Raw genomic sequence first — 26,132 nt, forward strand, 5'->3', positions numbered from 1 at the left:
AACTGACCAGTGGTGAACACAACACATGACCTGTCAAAACCGCGCTTGACTAAGCCGTGCCCGATTAAACCGCGTCGCTGATGTCATCAACAGGGCGACAACAGCTAGCGCGGAAAAAGAAGGGCACTTTAAATAGCGCTTTGAAAGCAAGCCGATTTAACTTAAGGTAAGGGTTAGGTTTAGGGTTAGGTTTGGGGTTAGGTTTAGGGTAGGTTAAGGGTTAGGGTTAGGGTTAGGGTTAGGTTAAGGGTTAGGGTTAGGGTTAGGTTAAGGGTTAGGTTTAGGATTAGGTTTAGGGGGGGTTAGGTTTAGGTTTTAGGGGTTAATTTTAGGTTTAGCGTTTACAGCGTGCTTCTGTCTCCGCGCTGTTGTCGCCTTGTTGATGACATCAGCTACGCGGTTTCGTCGAGCGCGGTTTAGTCGAGCGCGGTTTTGTGGTGGAACCAACACAACAAAGCCGAGCCTTGACGGGCCATGTGCTGAAGCTGCAATAATGTGCTGAAGCTGACCAGGCTGTTTGCTGTTTGCTGCAAAAGTGGCAGAGGCAGATTTTTCCCCCTTGTTTCCTTCTCTAAATTTAGGAGCATCATATGGTCGGGAGTGCCTATGGAGCGAAAAATACCATTAAGTTTCTGACTTGTCCTATATTTTAAAACTAATGTTCAGTTATTCACCCGATATCATTTCAGTGTAAATGGGAGTGGATTCACAAAATATGCCGAAATATGTGGGTTTGGCCCCCTTGATTTAAGAATTGACTGATTACTTGCTGAATGTTCCCAATCCTTTGCTTTCTTTTTCCACTGTAATTTTTCATGATAGGAAGCAACATTTTTTAAAAAAAAAAATATGGCATATCTGTCACAGCATGGCCATTGTAGCAGCATGGCAGGGTCACTGCTGTTCCGACAGGCCTGGGGCTAATGGGTTTTGTCCCCCTCAAATGGTATGGTTGTTGAGTGTTTTAAATTGTGGTATTGTTCTGTTCGTGTTCTTTTTCTTATTTGTACCCCCCGCCCTGACTTGGGTTGTGAGCCGCCCTGAGTCCCCTTGGGGAAAAGGGCGGCATAGAATATAATAAATTCAATTCAATTCAATTCACTAAAGATAAAGTCTTAGACGTGTAGGCTAACTAAAGATTGTGAATTGGTACAGGATAGGTTACAGATACAGCTTGAGCTTTGTTCTGAACTGGAATGCATACCTAATCAGTGAGGGGTCCTTGATGGTCTCTGAGCTTGTTTGTTTTCTTGCAGATGTTTCATTAAAGAAACTAGTAACATCAACAGTGCTAGCGATGACTAGCACTGATAAGGTAGTTTGGGTAATACAAGGAAACAACTACGTCTGAGAGCACTAAGGAACCCTCATTTCAACATTGAGCTACAATATTCTCCTTTATTGACACCTAATCAAAGCTCCCACTTGGACTTATGGAAGGAAAGTTATTAGAAAACAATGCAGATCTTTCAACATTGGCAAAAATAAATGCACAACCTTCTCAGTTGATTAGCTCAGCTAACTTGTTTTGCAACAGCTGCAAATTTCTAGATGCACATATTAAGAAAAAGGAAGTAAAGAATGTTTTTTTGCAGTCAACCTATCCTCCAAAGCACTTGAAGGCAGGACAAGGAAGCAATAGATGGAAACTAATCAAAGAGAGAACCACCTAAAACTAAGGAGAAATTTCCTGACAGTTATAACTGTCAACCAGTGGAATGGCTTGCCTTGAGAAGTTGTGGGTACTCCAACACAGGGGTTTCTAAAAACAGATTGGACAACCATTTGTCTGAAATGGTATAGGTTTCCTGCCCCAGCAGAGGGTCAGTCTAGATGAACTCCAAAGTCTCTTCCAACTTTGTTTTTTTTTTTTTTGTTATTGTCTTTGATTTTAAAAACAACCTTACATAGCTATTTGTAATATTCCATTTCTGGGATATAAGCAACACTTTCACAAGAGTTAAAAATATAAAAGTAAAATCAGAGATCTTTCAAATAATGTTTTCATTAAGGATGCCAGGATCATGTGGATATTAAAGCTAGAGCAAGAAAGTAGAACCTCCCAACATGTTGAACATAGGATTATTTCCTTTGGAATGATTCCAGATGTTTTCTCATGACTTTAAAAATGGTTATAAAAAAATCTTGGGCTTTTCTATCGCAATCACAGAAAATCACAATTTTCATGCTTCATTAAATTATCCAGGTCCATTATTTGCACTGTAGTTCTCAAAGCTATTTTGTTTCACCTTAAAAGGTCATTCCTATAAAAATATTTTTCCACAGCTGACTATAAATAAGTCTAGGCTTGCTACTGAGGTTAACAACTTCCCTTTAGACTCATTGCTGACATAATAGACTAATACCTGTCCTTGCCATATTTAATTTTAGTGCTCATTTTTGGCAGATTCTTCATCTAAATATTCTTGATATAGAACCAGGTGATATGCCTAATGTGGTGAAGAAGAAGTGTTCTATTGGTGTTCAACATCTACAGTATATAACACTTTCATATGAAGAACACACTGAAAGTCAACTGGTGATATCATTGGGAGAAAAGCAAGCTTCATTAGTCTCCGGACCCGCTTCAAGGTGCTGGTCGTTACCTATAAAGCCCCACATGGCATCGGACGTGGGTACCTGAGAGACCGCCTCCTGCCGATTACCTCCCATAGACCGATTAGATCTCACAGGTTAGGTCTCCTCCGGATTCCATCCGCCAGCCATTGTCGGCTGGCGACTCCCCGGGGGAGAGCCTTCTCTGTTGCAGCTCCAGCCCTCTGGAACGACCTCCCCATGGAGATCCGGACCCTTACTACCCTCCCGGCCTTCCGCAAAGCCACCAAGTCCTGGCTGTTCCAGCAGGCCGGGGGGCTTGTGAAACATCCAGCCCCACGGAAATTGTGAATGTTGCGTTTTTAAAGTGTTGTCTTTGTCTATTTATCCCCCCTTCCCTTGTCTATTGTGAGCCGCCCGGAGTCCTTCGGGAGTGGGCGGCATACAAGATAAATAAATAAATAAATAATAAATAATAAATAAATAATAAATAAATAAATAAATAAATAAATAAATAATAATAAATAAATAATAAATAAACAAACAAACAAATAATGATTTTCTGTCCTGCTTTTAATCCAGTGGGAAATTACAAAACAATATAAGATGGATAAAATAGATTAAAAATACAAAAAGCCAAATCAGAACGCCAATTGTGCAACAGGCGAGGTAACACAAATAAAATAACTTTGACTTCATTAGCAAGACTTGGCAGTGACTAAGACTAAGATGTGCAGTTGCTGATTATATCATTCTGAGTTTCAATAGTATTGATAGGAACACCTCCCTTCACCTGACATAGCAATAGCAATAGCAGTTAGACTTATATACCGCTTCATAGGGCTTTCAGCCCTCTCTAAGCGGTTTACAGAGTCAGCATATCGCCCCCAACAACAATCCGGATCCTCATTTTACCCACCTCTGAACGATGGAAGGCTGAGTCAACCCTGAGCCGGTGAGATTTGAACAGCCGAACTGCAGAACTGCAGTCAGCTGAAGTAGCCTGCAGTGCTGCATTTAACCACTGCGCCACCGCGGCTCTACATTTTCCATGTTTCAAGCATTCTAGTACTAAGCCAACTTTGATTGGCCTTTTTTCTTCATAAATATTTATGTCATGAAGCTAATAACTTAGTATTTTGAGAAGCTGGAAAAGTAGTATTATTCCTGATATTAGGGTTTGGATTTAAGACTTATTTATTTGTGTCTTATTTGTTTTGAAAAAGGTGGTTGTATGTATGGAACAAAACACGACATAATATGTTTTGGAGGCAGAGCTTTTATCATATTTGTACTTCTTTCGAGTCAGAAATCTGCTGAATATTTCATTAGACATATATAACTACCTTTCCCCTTCACTGTTTTTGTGTGTTTTCATTTTGCAATTTTGTATTTTGCGTGAGGGCTTTTTTTTGTTTGTTTCCTTCTGTCAAACATGATAACATAAAATATTTAAATATGAAATCAAATTTTAAAAATTGAAATTAAAGAAAATCATAAGGAGCTATGCAAATCCTTTGAAAGGGGGGTTTCAAGTGTATACATAAAATACCGCTAATGAATCATAAGAGTAGCCTCTGGAGTAAAGAGGTAGCACATATGTGCAGAATGGGAGTTGTTTCAAACCATTTGTATCTGTATAGAACAGTGTTTCTCAACCTTGGCAACTTGAAGATGTCCGGAGCTTCAATTCCCAGAATTCCCCAGCCAGCATTCGCTGGCTGGGGAATTCTGGGAGTTGAAGTCCGGACATCTTCAAGTTGCTAAGGTTGAGAAACACTGGTATAGAAGAAGATATACTTGCTTCAATAATTCAGAACACTCTCCCACATGTTCCAGAGCATTTTTCACAAAGCATTTTTCATTTTAGAAGGTGGTACTATGAAACGAACTTTAAAAGATTATTGCAATGTGTGTATGCATTTTTTCCTCCTCAATGCCATTCCCCCCCAAAAAATAGTATTGATGAGAAATCTGTGTTTAAAATCAAAATATTCCAACTTGTGAAATCAGTGTGAAAATATTTCTTACTATATGTTGTCTTTGTCAAAGGTAAGCGCCAGTACGTACAGTTGAAAAAGTACATATTGGGGCACATAAATTGGTTGTATAAGTGCAAAACTACAATCATTGTCTTACTTTCTGGGGAATTGGGCAAAAATTGGGAATTGAACTCAGTTATTTCTGAATACATATTCAGATAATTGCATTGCAAATACATATTCATTCTGCTTATATCTGAATCAACAAATTATAACATTTCTCCTTCTTAAAATAAGTTTCATTTTATTGGCTTTTCCAATATAATCCCTCCTGCCAAAAATATTTGAATTAAAAGATATATGGGCAGAGATCAGAAAAGTAGCAATAATTGACTTGCTGAATCTGAAGCAGGTTTCTTTGTGTGTGACTAAATTAGCTCAGGGCTTCACAGAAACATTTGGCCTTGTGGCACACAGCAATGTAGTTGTTCAGTTTGTGCTAGAGGCCGAAAGTTGCCAGAAAGAGATTCTAATGCATTTTTCCTACTAGTTCTCATTTAGTTTGATTACTTCTGTTTAAGGGGAAGAAAGAATTGTGGAGAAATTGTTAGAATGTTTGCTGCATTTTTGAGTTCCTATTCTGTTCTAAAGACTCTCTGGAAAAAGATGGGAAGAATACAGACAAAGAGAGTGGATGGGGTCAATCAGGAGCATATGTCACTTCTCATTAAGTAACTAGGAAAAAGAGTAATTCATATCAGTCCAAAACTCAACAGTTAAAAGTTGAATCTGAATCCAAGGGACAGAGAATGAAAAGAATGGCCAAGGGGAAGCAATGTTCATAAATCAGTGCAAAGCAAAAGTAAAGATTTTAAATGCAGGGCCCAAGGGTCACAAATATTTGCAGCAAATAATCTAACTTTGTTGATGGTACTCAGAGCTCAGTTGCTCATGGACTCCTGTAGCATTCATAGTATTCCTCTTCATGGTAACTTGGAGTGAGATTCTCTTACCAAGAACCCTAGCCTTTAAACTTAGCATCAGATCATTGCTCTTCAATCTGCAGTATTGCTATTATTCAGAAAACTGGGATTTGAGAGTATGTGGAAGAGACAAAGATCCTTTTAGGGCCTGTCCAGAATAATTCGATAGCAGTTGTTATGTGGAATCCATTTTTTTCTTTTTTTAATCAATGACATCATTGGAAAATACGTCCCATTGGGCCTACTTAGTAGTAGTAGCACTTCTTCCGTGTCATTGCTACTGTGGCTGCTTAGGGATCAAGCCCTGCAAAACTTATTGAAGAATTTCTGTTCCTTGGAAGACTTCCGAGGAAACTTCCTATTTCTCAGGCCATGAATTGGATGTGGAATTTCAAAAAGTCATTTGTGCCAGCTGGCTTTGAAAGAAGTTTTTACATTTCTAGGTCATTCCTAGAATACGTAAAAATTTCTTCTGGTGACAGTTCTGAGATTTCTTTATAGTTGTGGGATCAATGGTGATAAGGTTTTTTGGTTAGCCATCTCTCCATCGTTCTCTAACTTGTCTGGTCATTCTTTGTCATCAGAAAAAGCAGGTCACTAAATATTTAAATCAAAACTGATTATTGACGAGAAATCCAGTATAATAAATAATGAAACATTAAATGTGAAAGCAAGGTTGCTAAAGATGGTTAGTGATGTTTTGATTTTGAGAATTATCTGGTTAAGAAGATGATTAAATGAATCTTCAGAATTTATTATTTCTCTTTTATATATGAAGAACTATGGGACTGAAAGTTACAGGAAACTTTGAAAATTTGGATTAGGAAAAAATTAGGAAATGGGACAAAATGTCTAAATCATTGAACTTCTAAGTGTATTGTGTTTGTCTTAATAAATTGCAATTATTCCTACTTTATATTGCTTGAAGTAAATTGCCCTTGTAGTTATGAAACTACAAACTATAACAAACCACTGTTAGGATTTTAGATCACTTACTAATGGGAGTTGTTAGCTCTTAAATAATAGATAATCAGCCTCTCATTGTTCTTCCTATAGTTCTCCTGTGCGCTGCTTGGAGAGTCAATATCTGCCCAAGGACTGAGTTGATTTTTGTAGGCAGGCTCCTGTTCCTCATTGAGGTCAGTTTAAAAAATTCAGTCCAGCCCTAAGGAACATTTTTGGAGAGCTCCACAGTTCTTGTGTAGACACACTGGGACTCTCCAAATAGATAATTAGGTTTTTTTTAATTTTTGTCTTGTAAGATTTCTCTTACAGCAGTTTGTTTTGGAATTTGGTTTTTTCCCCCCTCTTCAGCTATAGCTTAAATCTGTCAGGGCTCAAGTTTCACTAACTCTTTTTTTTTCATTTCATTTTCCTACATTCACATGTATACACCATACAATATTAAACAATAATTGCATCAATTCCTCTTGTCAACAATACCCCAGAAAATGAACGCCCAATATACCTCTTCCATTCCCCATACACCTCTTTCTTCCACCACCCTCCAACTTTCTATCTTCCCTCCATCATTCCCCTCTACCCTACTTCCCCTCCCCCCTCTACCACTCCTCTCTCCAGATCCGCTCCCCCCTTTCTTCTTGCCTCCCCCCCACCCTCTCTCCCATCTTTCTTCTTTCCTACTCCTCCTTCCCTTGGTGTATTTCCACTGTATGTTAATGTACTTAACTTATCCTATTTTTACAGAGAAATTAAAGAAAAACAGTATACATGTAGAGTCACATTACATTGAGATCTAACACATCCCTCCCTCCCCCCACCCTCCCTCCTGACCCCCCACCCCCTTCCCCCCGACTTCCCAGAACCCGTACACGGTATAGATTTTTAACAAACACAGTCTAAAATCTATTGAGAAAAAAGAAATAAAAAAAATTAATAACATCTCTACATTGATCTTAGCTTCTTCTTGCTAAACTAACTTTAAACAATTTAAATCATTCCTGACCTTAAGCATAGGCTAACTGGAATTTCTTAGTCCCGTATTTATTTCGTATATAGTCAATCCATTTTTTCCAGTCTCGTTTATATCTCTCATTTGAGTGATCTTTAAGATATGCCGATATTTTAGCCATCTCTGCTAAATTTGTAACTTTCAATGTCCATTCTTGCGTTGTAGGCAGTTCTTCCTTCTTCCAGTATTGCGCCACCAAACAGTCTTGCTGCCATTATTAAGTGCAGAATCAAGTTAGTCTCTACCGCTGTAAAGTCAGTACTTATACCTAGCAAAAATAACTGAGGAGTAAACTTTATCCTTCTTTTAAAGATATTTTGCATAATCCACCATATTTTTATCCAAAATGCCTTAACCTTTTAGCAAGTCTCACCATATATGGAAATATATAGCATCGAGAGAACCACTTCTCCAACATTTGGGTTGTAAATTCGGATACATAGAAGCCAGCTTTTTAGGATCTAAATGCCATCTATAGAACATCTTGTAAACATTTTCTCTCAGGTTTTGAGCTTGTGTAAATTTCACATTTCTTACCCAAATTTTTTCCCATGTATCCAGCATTATTGGTTCTTCAATATTTTGAGCCCACTTTACCATACAATCTTTAACTAACTCTGTTTCCGAATCTATCTGTATTAATACATTATATATCCTCTTTATATGCATTAAACTTTGATCTCTTATTTGTTTAAATAAATTATCCTCAACTTGGACAATTTTTGATCTATTCTCCACCTGGCCTGTAATTGCCCATACTGGAACCATGTTTGAACTGCCTTCTCCTCTTTTAGTACCTCTAAGGATTTTAATTGTAGTGCCCCTCCTTCCAAAATAAGAAGCTATCTATAAGTAATTCTACTTGTTTTGTGCTATATTTATATTTTCAATTGCATGTCTAGGAATTGCCCACATAGGTATCTTATCATTTAATATATGTTGATATTTTTTCCAGACCCACAGTAAAGCATTCTTAAAATATGACTTTTAAAGTTTTTGTCCAGTTTTTTGTTGAATAACAGGTAAGCATGCCAACCATGTACCAGATCATATCCCTCAAGGTTCAGTATCCTATCATTAGTTAAATTGATCCAATCACTAATTACAGACAATACCACTGCATCATAATATAGTTTTAAATTGGGTAGTTTCAAGCCTCCCCTCTCGCGTATATCTTGCATTATTTTCATCTTTACTCTCGGCTTCTTTCCTGCCCATACAAATTTATTGATACCCTTCTGCCATTCTAAAAGATTCGCATCTTTTTTAAGTATAGGTAACTTTTGGAAAAGAATAAAAATTTTGGTAAAATATTCATTTTCACTGCACGATCCTTCCCAGCAAAGATAAATGTAACTTCTCCCATTTTTTCATCTCTATCTGTATACTATGCCAGAGTGGTTCATAATTATACTTGTATAATTTCCCATTTGAGATTGAAATATTAACTCCAAGATATTAACCTTTCTGACTACCTCACATCCTAACATTCCTCCTAATTCCTCCTTTTGTTTAGTATTCAGGTTTATGGCTAATATTTTCGTTTCCCTAAGTTTATTTTAAAACCAGACACTTGACCATATTGATTAATCGTATTCATTAAAACCATACTGGATTCCTGCGGTTTTTCCAATATTATGATCAAATCATCCGCAAAAGCCCGCACTCTGTATTCTTGCTGTCTAACCTTAATTCCTTTTAGGCCCTCCAAGCCCCATATTTTATTCAATAATACTTCCAAAGTTATAATAACAATAGTGGGGACAAAGGACAGCCCTGTCTTGTACCCTTTCCAATTTGAAAAGAGTCTGTTAAACTTCCATTGACTATAATTTGAGCTGTTTGCTGTTGATATATTGCTTTAATTGATTGTAAAAAACTATCTCCTATCTGCATTTTTTGCAATATCTTCAGCAAAAATTGCCAATTAACTCGATCAAAGGCTTTCTCAGCATCCAGAAATATGAACGCAGCAGGGATTTGATTGTTCTTTCCCAAGTATTCTAATGCATTAATAATTAATCTAACATTACTTTTCATCTGTCTCCCTTGTATAAAACCTGTTTGATCAGCGTGTATCAATTGTTGGATAACCAGCATTAACCTATTTGCTAGTATTTTAGTAAAAATTTTGTAGTCTACATTAAGTAATGAAATAGGTCTGTAGTTTTTTGGTTGGGTAGTATCTTGATCTTCTTTGGGTATCAAGGATATAAAGGCTGTCTTCCATGAAGGAGGTACCTTACCTTCCACTTGAATCTTATTAAATAATTCTCTAAGAGGTTCTACCATTTCCAACTGTAAGTTTTTATAGTAAGCCACTGTCAAGCAATCTGTGCCTGGTGCCTTCCTGACTTTAACTGTTTAATTACCTGTAAGATTTCCCCCGAGGTTATTGGTTGATTCAATTTTGCCTGTGTTCTTCTTTAACTAAGGGTATTTTTTCTTTATATAGAATATTTGTCTATATCTAAACCATTAATTTTATCCCCCTTATACAACTCTATAAAAAATTCCCGAAACGCTTTTTGAATCTCATCCTGTTGAAACACCTCCTTCCCTTTGTAGGTCAATTAGATATATTTCGAATTTTCTTTTTTTTCCTAATCTGATAAGCTAACCACCTGCCAGGTTTATTTGCATTACAAAAAGTATTGCTTTGTGTATAACAACTGGTGGCTACCTGGTCAGAGATCAACATATCAAACTGGGATTTTAATATGGTGATTGCTTCCTTGACCTTTGTATCGCCTGGATTCATTGTTACCTCCAGCTCTTCGTCTTAATTTCCTCCTCCAACTCTGTTCGTTTTGGCCCCTTGTTTATGTCTATGTGATTTATTTATATTTATCAATACTCCTCTCATATACGCTTTGCTTGCATCCCATTACAAATTCCATAGGTGTACCCTTATTCATGTTAAAAACAAAGTATTCAGTTAGCAATTTTTTTACAATCATTGATATACTTTTCATATCTAAATAAGTTTTCATTCATCTCCAAGACCTTCTTGCCTGTACCACCTCTCCCAATTCCATCCAACTGGGTTATGATCCGAAAGGACCCTAGCCGCAATCTTTGTCTTCTTCACCCTAGAAAGCAAATCATTAGTGGTTAATATGAAGTCAGTCCCTAAAGAAGGATTGATGCCTATCAGAAAAAAAGGTAAAATCATATTCCTCTGCATTTCTTTCTTGCCAGATATCTCTCATTTCAAAGTCGTGCATCATATCAAAAAAGGATTTGGGTAGCTTTGCTCGCATCTTGATGTTTGGACGAGAAATCTTCTTGTCTCTCTTGGTATCTATAATGCCATTCCAATCACCCAATAGTATACAAGACCTATAGTCCCACTGTACTAATTTAGCATGAAGATTTCTATAGAATCCATCTTGCTGTTGATTAGGAGCATAAATTCCCAGAAGCAATGTCTTTTTCCCTTCTAGGATTAGATCTAACGCGATGTATCTTCCATCAGGATCTGCTTCAATTAATTCAACTTTCATATCTTTTCTTAGGTATACAACTATACCATTTTTCTTTTCCATAGCAGAAGTTACAAAATGTTGACCAAGTTTTGGGTTGATCAGATATTTTTGATCGGTTGATTTAATATAAGTTTCGTGCAAACAAATTATGTCATTCTTAAACTGTTTAAGATAGTGCAATATTTTCTTTCTCTTCTGTGGAGAATTCAGTCTATTGACATTCCATGTTAAAATCTTAGTTGTCATCTTTGGTTACCTGAAGCTTTTTAGAGCCTCCTGCATGGCCTGTTTAACCTTTGGCCTAGCTCCTCTCACGGCTTCTGAACTTGTTGCTATAACTCCTTGATCAATGGCCGGTGATTGTTGAAGTTGTTGCCTTTTAGCTTGTTTTTCCATTTGTCTGGTAGTCATACGGCTAGGTCTTTGTTCCATAACACCTTTCACTTCTAGGGGGGAGAGATGGTCCATCTTATCTGGTAGTTGTATGGTTTGCTGTTTGTCTTGTCCTTCTTGTGGGCTTGCCAGCGGCTCAGGACCACAGAGGCTTACCACCCCATGCTCCCAGCTCACCTCTTTTGGAACCCATTTTGCCCATGGTGTGAAAGGTGCAGCTCAGATGACGATTGGAGTTACACCACCGTGGAGGACAGCCCAACTCTACAGATGATGACCATAAAATTGTTTTACCTGGGAAAGGCAATATATAAATAATACTCTTCAGCAAGATTTTTAGAATGGTAAGAAAATCAGCCATATGATTCTGCTGTGGATGGCTGCTTCCTATTAGCATTTACTAACCAGAGATGGGTTTCTGCCGGTTCAGCCCGGATCGAGTGAACCGGTAGTTGCAGTGGCAGGAGGCTCCATCCACCCATCCAGATGCTTCTGCGCATATGCAGAAGCAACGCGTGCAAGCACATGTGCATGCATGAGCAAACTGGGAGTAAAAAGAATGGAAACCAACCACTGTTACCAACATACAATATCAGTAAAATGTGACAGACTTTGTGGCTTCCAGCAGAACCATGTTTTCCTCTTTCTTTCTTTTTTACTAGTTTTGCATGTATTTTGTTGCATGTACAATATTTTATTTTCACTATTGTGTTAAAGAATGTTTATGCTTCTTTTCATTCCAACCCCTCCTATCTCCTCACAGACATAATCCCTGAGGGCCCTCTATAGTATTATACAAAATCTCATAAGAGTAAAATTCTTATATGAAGGATCAAACAAAAATCATACAAGCACTCCTTCTCTTCCTGCTCATTAAAATCTAATTTTGATCCAATCCTCATTGAAATAGTCACTTTCCAGACAGATTATCTCTGACCTTTAGAAGGTTTTTCTCATTCATCGGCCTGATACCCAGAAATATCTCTCCATTCCCGTTATAGTGAAAAAAATATGTGACCAAACAGATGGGGTTCAGTCATACTGATAATTGTGATTCAGCATCATTTGGAGAGTCATCTGTTTGTCTACCTTGACCTAGAATATAATTTTTTCCTGCATTTTGCTTGTTTACAATTATACTTATAACTGTTGTAAGTTCAACACCTTTCTGTATTCAGGTGAATCACTGAGAGTGAACAAGGACTGTGTCAACAGAGTCAAAAAGAAAAGAACAAACTAGGTTCTGATGTGCTGAACACAGAGCCCTTGATCCTTTGCAAATACGTAGTATGCACTTTACAAGGAGCATGTACTGAATTTCTCATAGTTCAATTAAACAATCATTTAAAAGGCTGTAGTGATAATTGCTTCAGATCATTCCAGACATCAATGTTTTTTTCAACTATTTCAAATAAAAAAAAGGTAAAGGTCTCAATTATTTGGCTTACACATTTCAATGAATACTGAAGTGTATTAAAAATATAACCAGTATTGCTTATTTTCAAAATGAGGGCCAGACACATTTTAATTCTTCTGTGGAATTTGGGGAAATATTGGGTTCCTGAAATCTGAGAAGTTACGAGCATATCCTTTACGTGTTTTTTGCTGTAGCCAAATATTAACAAGCAGAATAAATACTGTGTTTCCCTGAAAATATGACCTACCCTGAAAGTAGTCCTAGCTTGATTTTACAGGTGCGCCCAATATAAGCGGTACCTTCAAATAGTCCTAATTAAGACCCAGCTCACTCCAGGGTGCATGGGTAAAAATTAAGCTAGAGTGGGGATGAGGGGGTTGAGCTGTCCTATTACTTACCTTCAGATAGTTGCAGTCAGGCCTTGCACACCCAAAATTGACGGCCCATTTCTTCTGCAGCCAGCAAGGCTTGCTGAAGGCCTCTGTAGCTGATAGCAGAGCTCCAGATCAATCCAGATCTCTGTTATCAGCTGTAGAGGCCTTTAGGAAGCCCTGTCAGCATTGCCAGCCACAGAAGTTCCTGAAGGCCACTGACAGCAAAAAGGAGATCAGGGGCAATGCACGCAAATGAGGTGAATCAATGGATGACATCCCCCCCCAAAAAATAAGACCTGGTGCATTTTTGGTGGTACATATACCTACACCTACACTACACACACACACACACACACCACACACACACACACACACACACACACACTTGTTGTATTTGGGTCTTTTCCCATGTAAGATTGAGATTGTCTGGCAATGTTTCTGCAAGGTCTCACTCGCCATCACCTGAAGATGGGCACCGAAACATTGCAAGACAATCTCAATCTTACAGGGAAAAGACCAAATACAACAAGACCAGCATACACAAACACACACACACACACATATATTCCATTGCTCCTGGAAGCACGAAGCCTGAAGATGACGAATGAGACTTCGTCGAAACATCACCAAGACACTTCTAATTTTACGCTGGACAAAACCCGAATACCAAAGACATTTATTCGGGTTTTGTCCCGCGTAAAATTAGAATATATATATATATTTTTTCAGGGAAACACATTCAGTTTTCTACAAAGTACTGTTATTTACATTAGAAAGATATTTCCATGATTTCTAATTTGAAGTTGCTTCATCCCTTTCCCCTTTAACCTTAGACCAGGGCTGTCAAATCACGGCTCTCAGCTGGATGCATCATGTGCTGACTGTGCCCGGTTTAGCGAAGGGGGAAAAAGTCATGATACGTGATGTGACGCACTGTGATTATGCAAATTTGATACCCCTGCCTTAGACCCTTTTCTGGTCAGGAAATTCTCTTGCTTCTAAAATTATTTGTTGAGTCAACTAGCCGTCTCTAAAAGATATCTCTAAATACAATATGTATATTGGTAAATACCTCTTTGAGAATCAAACTGAATAGATTTAATAAAACAGAAATTTGACAGCTTCTGCTTTTATATGACATGGTATTATTGCTGCATTGTCTTTAAAGAATGGTAGGAGGAGACCCAAAACCAGAGCTAATCTTGCTGCTTATTCACCTTAATCCAACGGTCTTTCCAAAGTAAACTCCCCTTCAGCTATTTTTTTCTCATAGTCAAGAGAAATAATTTAACTCTTTAGTAACAGTCACCCATTGCAATATTACTGGGATAATTTTGCTTGCATAGTTCTGTGTTTTCCGCTCCTGGTTTTATTTTAGTTTTAGATTGATGTTTACTGGCTATTTTGAGATGATTTTGAAAATAGGATGGTACGTGTAATTGTTAATGCTTTTAAACAATAAAAAAAATACTTTATGACAAAACAAGTTGATTAAAGATCCGCCTATACATTCCATAAAGTTTGGTTGAATTTTCTTCTAATCATGTAAGTAACCATTTAAGGATTATGATGCCAAATTTAATCTCCAGTAAACTTGGCACCACCTGAACATAATTAGGGATTACTCTTGAACAGGGATTGAAGGTCTTTTCTTTAATTATTATCACAGTGGGAGTTTCAGGATTTGTAAGGTAGTGCTTCTCTTAAGCGCTTCCGTAGTAAATTCATGTTCTATCGGTAGCCTCTTTATACTCCTATCATTTTAGTGAATCCCAGTCCACCTATGTTATTTCCACTCTACACTTTTTGTATGTAAAATTCTTTCAGAAGTGTTAAATGTCACATGAAAAATGTTACACAACATTTATAGCAACTATTAATTAAAAAAATAAGTTAATTATGAAATTGTCAATATCATTGACAATTTGTATCTAGAGAGCCAATTTTGTCAAGTGGCTAAGGCATCAGACTTGAAAGGGGGAAACCATGAGTTCAAGTCCTGCCTTAGCCATGAAAGCCAGACTGAGTGACTGAACCAGTCAGTCTCTCTCTCTCATGTCAATCCAGTGATTGGCTGATAGCAATAGCAATAGCAGTTAGACTTATATACCGCTTCATGGGGCTTTCAGCCCTCTCGAAGTGGTTTACAGAGTCAGCATATCACCCCCACAGTCTGGGTCCTCATTTTACCCACCTCGGAAGGATGGAAGGCTGAGTCAACCCTGAGCCGGTGAGATTTGAACCACCGAACTGCAAATAACAGTCAGCTGAAGTGGCTGCAGTACAGCACTCTAACCACTGCGCCACCTCGGCTCTTTAATTGTTGGAAGAAAAATGTGAGGTGAAAACTATGTTGGATATGCTAGCTGCCTTGAACTATTTGCAAAAGTAATAAAGGTAGAATACAAATAAATACATAAATCCATAAAAATTAACCATATGTTTGAACAGACGTGAGTTTCCTTCTGATATACTTCAAACACTGATGGAAAAAAAATACAGTGAACATATTGTTGATAGATTATACTGTTCTCTATATTCGGGGGGAAGATAGCTGAGTATAAAAATGTACATTTTCAAAGCAAAATTTGTGTGGGTTTAGGAGAGTATTTGCCCATTATATCTTCACACCTTTTTTTGATGTGCATCAACATAAGTGCTGAACATTTCCTTTCTAAGGAACCGTCTTAACATTTGATTGTGAACATGCATAAAAAGAGTTAAATATTGATAGAAAGAAGTACAAAAGGTAAGATCACCTGAAGTTTGATAGTTTTTTTTATTAAATATATGTTTTTATTTGTTCTCTCTCTCTCTCTTATACCACATTGCAGATCTCGTCTTGCAGACTTTTTCACAAACTGCCAGCCTGAGTCACGGTCTGTTAGTAGCTGCCTGAAAGAAAACTATGCTGATTGCTCCTTGCTTACTCAGGGCTTATTGGTAAGGCTTATTTTGGGGGGAGCATCATTTTCTTTAATATCTAAAATATGATTTGTTGTTTGATATCAACAGGAGAAAAGAATAATGAGAAAAAAACAAAATGCATGGATAACTTGAAGTTTGTGTTGGCTATACAAGACTAATTTTAAAATGAAAATCAACTTACTTCCCCAAGTTATAATCTCATACATAAAGAAGCTAAGATTGAAATGAACACAGATAGGAAAAAGGATGCCAAGGGATTGGAAAAGCTTCTATAAAAGGAAAGATACCACATAGGTACACTATTTGCAAGAATTATTTTTTTTATCCAACATTAGTTCAGGGTATATTGTCACAGACTAACAATTCATTACTTTCCACTGCTTCAATTCATTCACATAATCTGACAAGGGAATATCACATAACTAGATCTTCTTTGAAAAATTTGATGAATTGTTTATAAAACATAGGCCTACTATTACCTTTTTCTTCTGTAGCATAGTTTTGTTCATAAAATAAAGCCAGTGTTATGTTCCTCTCAAGGTCATGGAATATCCCATTGCTTTGAGGAACCGCCTTCTCTAACTGGACAACATCCAGACACAGAGACTATAATTCTCATAATTCTGAACCTTGCCATGCTGACTAAAATCTTGAGACCTGAAGTCCATACTTTGCAAGGGATTTATATTTAGGAAGACTGCTGTAATGAACATGCCATGAAATTGCATAGCAGGTATCCTAATGAAGTTAGAGATCTTGTAGTTTTCTATAAAGAAATAAATATAATTTACATCTATATATACTCTAAACAAGATAGTCAGGCAAACAGGAGCATCATCCGGTAAATCGCAGAGCATACAGGGCATACAGAAGAAAAAGAGGGGGGGAGGAACCCCTCCCCCCATGCCCACAGCAACCAATCACAGAGCAGATTGTTCACGCAGGAACTAGCAATCTCCATCCAATCAACTATTAACTGTGTGTTTTGGCTAACTACCCAACCTCACTGCTCCAACTACTAAATTTAAATATCTTAACAGAACACTTATCAGCACAGCTTGCAAATATTCTTGGTGTGACTTGTCTTCATTTTAGGAGTTCACCATCCATCAGAAGCTCACAGTGTAATGGGTCAACAACAACAATGGAGTTCTTCTTGCAACATTGGTTGTGTTATATAAAAGTTAGTCTTTTCAGTATTACAGTGGCAGTGCACAGTAAAATATGCTCTTTTTTTGAGATAGATATTAGTACTACATAGGCCTTCAGAACACTTAATTGTGCAGAGACAATTTCCTGCCATCTCATATGAGAGGCTGAAAGCAATTATAGATTACTTTGTCAGCAAAAAAGCCAGGACAATTGGTATTTCCACTCATGGGGATGCCTGTATTTATATTTGGCTGATTCAGTAGTTATGATCTTCTTTAGTTTTCCTACTTAAACTAAGAGGATCAGAATTGGAAGGAGTGATGCCCAGTTAGTTTTTCTCCTTTCCGTACATAGATAGGAAAAATAGTCAGAGTACATGTAACTAATATTAGCCTATATCTCTTTTTATATCAGGTTTTAAATGTCCTCCAATCAATTGGTATATAATCATCATTATTATTTTTTTCTACTTGAGTAAAGATAAATAAATGGTTTGAGTAATAAATTGCAAGTCTCTGTTCTCAATCTTTCTGCTTGTAAAACATTTTTGATGTAAAATAATTATTGTCCTTATTATTTCACTTATTGAACAGTTTGGCATATCTGTCATTTCCAACAAAGGCAAAAGTATTTTAAATTTTATTTCTTACATGATATTTAGTTTCATAATACCATCACTGCTTCAGTGACTGTCTTTCAAAACATGACCTTTGGTTTTGCACCTGTCATGAAACATTAATTGTTGCTTCTGGAAGGTGAGAAAACAGCAAATCAGATTCATATACCGTATATACTCGAGTATAGGCCGACCCGAATATAAGCCGAGGCATCTAATTTTACCACAAAAAACTGGAAAAGTTATTGACTCGAGTATAAGCCTAGGGTGGGAAATGCAGCAGCTACCGGTAAATTTCAAAAATAAAAATAGATACCAATAATGTTTTTGAATATTTATTTCAAAGAAAAAACAGTAAACTAGCGGTGTATTCAATGAAATACTTCACTCACCTCATGATGCTGATGTCCCGCTGTGATGATGATGTCCCGTGCAGCCGCGGGAGCGATGTCCCGCCTCCTATGACACACGGCACAGTGATTCCTATCATTGGATCACTGTACCAGAGGAGGTGGGACATCGCTATGTGGCTGCTTGCCATAACAAGGAGGAGGTGGGACATCGTTGCAGAGCGGCAGGAGGGGAGGAAGGGGAATCGTAAGACAGCCCTGCATTACATTAGAACATGAGGAGGGGGGATGGTGCGGTGCGCGCTGCGCGGCAAACTGACACAGAGGGAGGGGAAACTCACAGGGGCACTGGGCCATTCACGAGTGTCACCAGCGGCATGGCCCCGCCCCTTTTTCTCCTCCATTTCGGGCAAATTTTTCACTGACTCGAGTATAAGCCGAGGCGGCTTTTTTCAGCCCAAAAAGTGGGCTGAAAAACTAGGCTTATACTCGAGTATATACAGTAGATATTAAGGAAATATTTTCTGAGGAAATATGATCTTAGGTAAACATAAGTAAAACAAAATATGCTTGTTCAGAAGAACAGGCAGATAGCAGGACAAAAAGAAATACAGTGAACACTTCAGAAAAACGGATACTTCAGAAGCCAGAAGCCATGACATTTAAGTGGCCACTGAAAGTATCTAAATAGGCTCAAGGTAATGACATTTCTCTTTTCCCAACCAAACAATATGTCTTATTGCATTTTTAAAATCAAGAACCAGTAGCTATCACAGAAATGCTGTCATACCATTGAATGTTGTCTTCTTCTTAGACCAAAGTAGTAATTTAGGAGGACTTGCAATGTATGATAATTTTGAACAATCTCATGAATAAGTTTTATGGAGGAAAATGCAAACAGATGGCTTAATTAGCTACAGATAAAATAAATAGACTTTTGTAGAAACAACTAGGCATCTTAGACATAATTCAGTGAAGTAATGTATAAATGCTAGCTGCTGGTAGGAAATAGGTTTAATACTGTGGTTAGCTCAGAATAACAGCTTCTGACAAATAGTCCCAGATACGATAACTTTTCCTGGAAGTTTTCTTGAAACATACTTCAATTTAGCATTACAATAATTATAGTGCTTGCAGAGAGACACATTCATGTGTTTTCCTTTTTATTTTCTGTAATAACTTTATTAAATTTTAAATAAGAAAATAAAAACTAACAGAAACTAAGAATTAGGAAAATAAGAGGAAAAAGTAAAGAAAGAAAGAGAGAACAAAGCCAGAAGTGCACTTTCATGTTTCCATTGGCTAAGGAATTTTTCAAATGCTAGAAAGATCACTGCAAAACATCTTTTGCAGTTCAGTAGAAAAATCCTGAGGAACCACCATAAGTTGATATATGAATCTGAAGAGAAAACACATTCTCCTTTCTTACTTACAAGAAGGATGAAAACAAGAGTTTTTGCTTTGTCTACTCTCGTTACACTGAGAAACTTGCAGACCACAAAAAAAAAATCTTTAAAAATATCAGTCTTTCAGTTGTGTTTTTGGCAAACCAGACCATCCATCAGCATAGAATACTAAGTTAAATTGATTATTGTAATGTTATATATTAATAGTTTGGTTGCATTGCAATTGGCCCATTTTTATCACAGAGTGTTTTGCCTATGTTTTGCCCATGAAGTGGTTCTTTTTTGGAAGATGCCATTTCAAAATACTTTCTATTTACTGAAATTACACATTCAAAAAGCTTATTATGGAATACAATTACTGTATTATGAAATTTAATATTATGTGTTCCAGCTCAAATATTGACAGTTGTTCATAGCCAAATCATTCATTTCATTTCATTTATTTGTCTTGTATGCGCCCACTCCCAGAGGACTCCGGGCGGCTCACAACAGACAAGGGAAGGGGAATAAATAGACAAAGACAACACTTTAAAAAAAAGACGCAACATTCACAATTTCCATGGGGCTGGAGTTTCACAAACCCCCGGCCTGCTAGTGCAGCCAGGACTTGGTGGCTTTGCGGAAGGCCGGGAGGGTAGTAAGGGTCCGGATCTCCACGGGGAGGTCATTCCAGAGGGCTGGAGCTGCAACAGAGAAGGCTCTCCCCCGGGAGTCGCCAGCTGGCATTGGCTGGCAGATGGAATCCGGAGGAGACCTAACCTGTGAGATCTAATCGGTCTATGGGAGATAATCGGCAGGAGGCGGTCTCTCAGGTACCCAGGTCCGATCACCAAATCACCATAATTTGCTTGCATCTCTTTTTATCTTCAATACTATATCTTTAGTTTATCAGTCAATACATTCAGTTAGAGTAACCATTGTTAACAAACAAAGCCATGCAAAATATATAGTCATATAAATGCTAAATGGCAATTTTCCACAAATTCCACAAACTTCCATAAATTAACCACAGTAAAACATTCCTTAAGATTCTTCTATATCAGAAGGGACCATGCCTCTTCTTTTCCTCAGGAAAAGAGGAAAGTGTCAAACTCAAGCCGAGGGTGGGCTTAGATCTGGCATACAGAGCTACTCTGGAAACAGTGAAGGACCGCCCGGCGGTGCCTCTGCCAGTGAAAATGGGCTCCCTAGTTCTGTTTTGGCTGCCGTGGCTTTCTGCAATTCTCTGCCAGTAAAAATTGTCCTGAGCTCCATTTTCACTGGCAGATGGTTACAGGAGGTCGTGGCAGCCGAAAACAGAGCTCAGGAGACCATTTTCACTGGCAAAGGCACTGTGGGCCACCACAAGGACCCCCAACAGGAGTGATGGTGGCCTGGCCATGCCCAGCCCAGCCTCCTGACGTCAAACACAACATGATGTGTCCCTCAATAAAATCGAGTTTAACACCCCTGATCTAGGCTTTAGAAAAAAAGATTGTGGTCCCACAAAACAACTGTCTGCCCAACTTATTATCACTTGACTAAGTGATGGCTTGGCTAAGAAGCTAATGAGAAAAAAACAATATTATTTGTTTTGGGAAATACTGCTACAAATTCCAGATTAAACAGAAGCTTTTTCTTTGATTCTTATCCTTCCATACATGTCAACAAACTGACCCATTGCTGCTTATTAGCTATCCTTTTGGGCAAATGTGTATGTCAACTGGATTACACATATAGTTGTTTATTTATTGGGTTGCCCATCCCAAATTCATGACCCTGGGTGGGATAACAATCTTAAAATAAAATACAAAAATAACATGCAGAGAGAGCAGCTGAGGTTAAAAAAAAAACCAAACTCGTTCATCTCAAATCAACATGACCAATGTATAGGCTCAGCCACACTTCCTGACTCCCAGGCCTTGTCACATATAATAATGATATATAGTACTGTAACCGTATAATGCTGTTAATGTGGGATAGAATATAACGCATTTCCCTTTGAATAATTAAAATAGCTTCAATCAGAGTCATTTCTGTAAGCAGACTCTAGAAAAAGACATAGGTACTTCAGCAATTTGTAAGGAAGTGATTTCTATTTGTTTTCATATGATGTGAATAATCTCTTGCAAACAATTTGCATAATGAGGAGGAGGAAGAACAGGAAGTCTTCACCCTATCTTTTATTTATTTGTTTCATTTATTTCATTTATTTACCTAACTGCCCATCTCACAACATATGACTCTGGATGGCAAACAACAAAGCTAAAAACAATGAGAAGTATGTAAAATCACTATCACTATTAATGGTTTATTAACTTTTATTAACTATACAAAAACAAACAAGGAAATAACAGATGAAAGTAGTGTGTCACATATTTAGTTAAATATTCACTGGCCCCTGTATATGTGTGAACACTTAATTGTTTATTCTGGGGTACACTGTGATCTTTAAAATGGATCATCTGAATTATTTGTCACAATTATAACTATTAGTTTGATCAAACCATGTGTGGATTAAGCAGCAGTAATCCACTCTGTATTTTGTTCAACAGTGAACAATTTGACACATCCTGCTTGCTATATAGCACACTTTGAAACTCCTCCAATTTCTTATTTTTAGGGATATGATTTTAAATATACAGACACGTGCACACACACAGACACACAGTTTATTCTTACGTTAATGGTTCTAGCCCGACTTAAGAGCCAAGGTGGCTCAGTGGTTAAATGCAGCACTGCAGGCTACTGCTAGATCAGCAGGTCAGCGGTTCAAATCTCACCGGCTCAGGGTTGACTCAGCCTTCCATCCTTCCGAGGTGGGTAAAATGAGGACCCAGATTGTTGGGGGCAATATGCTGACTCTCTGTAAACCGCTTAGAGAGACCTGAAAGGCCTATGAAGCGGTATATAAGTCTACTGCTATTGCTATTGCTATTTAATACCTCTTTGCATCTCCCATGTGAAGAAACTGCCCTTAGAAGCATTTCCCATACTAGCTCACTTTTCTTGTATTCCTCAACTTCATTCTGTGTTTTTATTTGGAATATCTTTATTTCTGATGATATAAATTGTGCCCTAGATACAATATTTGGCTATTATTGCTGCACTCATTTGAATGGGAGAACTTTATTAGCCTCTTTATTCCTGATTGCAGTATGCATGTGAGATAAGGATCATTCTTCAATTTAACCTTCCTATTTATCTTTCATTAATCTTTGATTAATAGGACCTGTAATAGTTGTTTGTTTGTCTGTATTCTTCTACCTGCAATTCATTAATTCAAAGCTCTGTTACCAGAGTTTGCCAAGCTTCTGTAGACAGTAGGCAGTTATCATCACTAGAGTTGTTCATCAGAATTGGCAAATGGATCCAGAGAGTAGGTTTACCATTCTATTCAAAAGAGCAATTAAAGATCATGGAATAGGTGAATATGCCCTTGTGTACATACACCTGATTCCCATTCGTACTATGGCAACTATTAATTTCATTGCAATTCAGTTCTTTTACACAATCTCAGCCAAGACTCCTAGTGAATTAAATTATGCTTGTTATAAACCAATATAATAGGGAACATATTGCTAATAGGGGTCAGTAATTTTGCCCTGAAATATATTTTTGTTTTTTCAAAAACTCAGAAAATGTGAAACACAGATTTTTTCCTGTTTCCCAGTTTCACATTACATTATTAATCTGGGTATTTAACCATGCTACTATTACTACATGATTATTACTATTTCATCAGAGTTGCTGTTTAACTAATGCTACTTTTTTAAAGTATTAATGTATCACGAATAACATATTTATAGCTGAACTCTTCTGAAGAAAGTTATTTCTTTTTTACACTATAATTCCCAGAATTCCAAGGCAACATGGTAAACAGCTGGCTGTTACAATATATCACATCTGGACTGCATAATGTTGGAGAAAGCTGCTTTGCTGTTGCTCCAAATTTTTGAAATATTCCAATATGTCCATATGATATTCTGGGTTAACTATTTATTCTGTACTTTTACAGTTAAAATACACTTAGGGTTAAAAACAAGCACTTTTGTTAGTAATCATCAATATTTTAGATTCACAGGGTACTTTTTGTGATATTATAATTTTTATTTAAGATTACCTAGCCCTATTGGTTATTCTTCAAGGCTACAAAATAAATGAAACTGAATAATGCTTTTCGTTATATTATTGATACATTAGCACTAAATGGTAAGTCTTTTTGAGTTGTCATTCTATACTTAAAATAGTATTTAATATATGAATAATAGCAGTAGACTTATATACCGCTTCATAGGGCTTTCAGCCCTCTCTAAGCGGTTTACAGAGAGTCAGCATATTGCCCCCAACAATCTGGGTCCTCATTTTACCCACCTCGGAAGGATGGAAGGCTGAGTCAACCCTGAGCCGGTGAGATTTGAACCGCTGAACTGCTGATCTAGCAGTAGCCTGCAGTGCTGCATTTTTAACCACTGCACCACCTTGGCTCTTAAAGAAGAGCCAAGAATTAAAATATTCTTCACTGATGCATTAAAGCAGTTACTGCTGGACCCATAGTGTCCTTCATAATAAATCAAGCCACATTTACCATATACACAGCCAACAACCTCACATAGAAAAACACCTCCAAAGTTTTGAACTGAATATGACTGAAACCTTGCTTATGCTTACACTCTAAACCTATGCTACTTCTGTCACTATACTATTCGTTCATACTTTTCTTCATTGTCTTGAACAATAAATGTTGGTAACAGATAAGATAAGCAATTAATATAAAAATAAATTAAGAAAAAGAATACTAGGTTATTGAAAATCATATAGGCAGCTCTCACTACTGGATATCCCAACCTCAATATTTTATGAACTTATTGAAATAGAATTTCAATAAGTTCAATTTCCTATAATATTTTATTTTGTTCATATCTTTGGATACCATTCTAAATTCATTTATATATTTATATTTGCAGTACAGTGTTCCTGAACAAAGGTTTTTCCAGTAGCTCTATAGTTTACTTTACTTATTTACTGTCTCTTTATGCTACCATTATTATCTATGAATTATTATCTATGATAGTATTAACTTATCTAGAAATACCTGACTTTATAGAAATCTTAAATACTCAATTTATTTGATACTATGTATAATATTGGGGAGGGGGAGTTGTGCATAGTAACAGAGCATTTATAGAACCTGTATTTATATCTTAGAGTAGCCTTTTGGATTTATACAGTAAGGATTGACTGATTAAAAAAGTGATCACAAAATATTGTTTTTGATTTTTTTTTCCCCAATAGGCACAGTTATGACACCAAATTATTTAAATTATAATAATCTCAGCGTTGCACCTTGGTGTGATTGCGGCAGCAGTGGCAATGACATAGAAGAATGTCTGAAATTTCTGAATTTCTTCCAGGATAATTCATGCCTTAGTGAGTACCTTTATGTTACCTTTATAACATGCTTTTATGTGCTATAAAATGATTCCAGGCCAATAGATCATGTACACTGAAATTACAAATATGAAATCAATTTACATAACAAAGATGCAAAGATTATTTTGTCAGCGTCATTATTCCAAGAAGGCAAATATTCTCTAAACGAATGCTGGCTGGGGAATTCTGGGAGTTGAAGTCCAGACATCTTCAAGTGGCCAAGGTTGAGAAACACTGATCTAGACCAAAGCAAGCCCACACAGCCTTCACAACAGGTAGCAGAAGTATAGCTTGATGTTTATTGATGAAACATCAGAAAACATCAGTTTCCTGGGAAAAACAGAATAAATAGCAGGGGAAAAGCAGGGGGGAAAAAAAGAAACAGACAACAGACAAGAATTTACATTATATTTATATAATCTATTAAAAGGCTTAAACATTTTAGACTCATTGGAAATGTAATTGTGGTTAATTAGTGTGGACAACCCAAAGGGAGTTGCCTTTAGTTGTTCCAGGCTTAATCAGTTTAGGTAAGATAAGAGCAGGAGAATACAGATGGAAAGTAAGATACTTCTTCTATTCTGTATCATGAAAGAAACTATTTGACATGGGTGATGAACTGTTCAGCATTTTGCACATTACAAGGTTTCTTTGTATCTAGGCCAGAGTGGAGAATACTCATGAACTTTAATATGCTATGTGTAATGCTAGACTACTACTTTAAAACTCAGCTATTAATTCCAGGTTGGGGGGAAAAATATTACCCAGGTGCTATGGTCTTGAGTTATGCATTTGATATCTTCATCAAATGTAAAAAGCTAATTCAGTGCTAGAAACATGGTTTAAAAATTTTCCATCTAAGTTTGGCTAAATATCTATTTCTCTAATTAAAAAAAAATTGTACATTTTGAGAAGCTTCAGTTCCCATTGAACATTCTTAATTGCTTTAATATCTTGAAATTCAATTGTCATTGCATAATTTTGAAAAGAAATACTACTTTTCTATTGTTCTTTTGCTTTTAGAATAAAAATGTTAATGAAGATAAAGCAAGGATATTAGAAGACAGTGTGAGAAAAAATTATATCTAACCTGGCAGAGACTT

General features: G+C 37.0%; 1 protein-coding gene across 1 annotated transcript in view; it reads left to right on the forward strand.

Moving 5' to 3' along the window:
* GFRA1 (GDNF family receptor alpha 1) overlaps window positions 1-26,132 on the forward strand; it is a 269,475-nt gene that overhangs the window by 197,687 nt on the left and 45,656 nt on the right. Inside the window, 3 exon segments of the mRNA XM_032225807.1 lie at window positions 16,000-16,082; window positions 16,085-16,108; window positions 24,892-25,026. Of these exon segments, the coding sequence (XP_032081698.1) occupies window positions 16,000-16,082; window positions 16,085-16,108; window positions 24,892-25,026 (242 nt within the window).

The sequence above is a fragment of the Thamnophis elegans genome, chromosome 10 (genome assembly GCF_009769535.1).
Source record: "Thamnophis elegans isolate rThaEle1 chromosome 10, rThaEle1.pri, whole genome shotgun sequence".
Classification (NCBI taxonomy): Eukaryota; Metazoa; Chordata; class Lepidosauria; order Squamata; family Colubridae; genus Thamnophis; species Thamnophis elegans.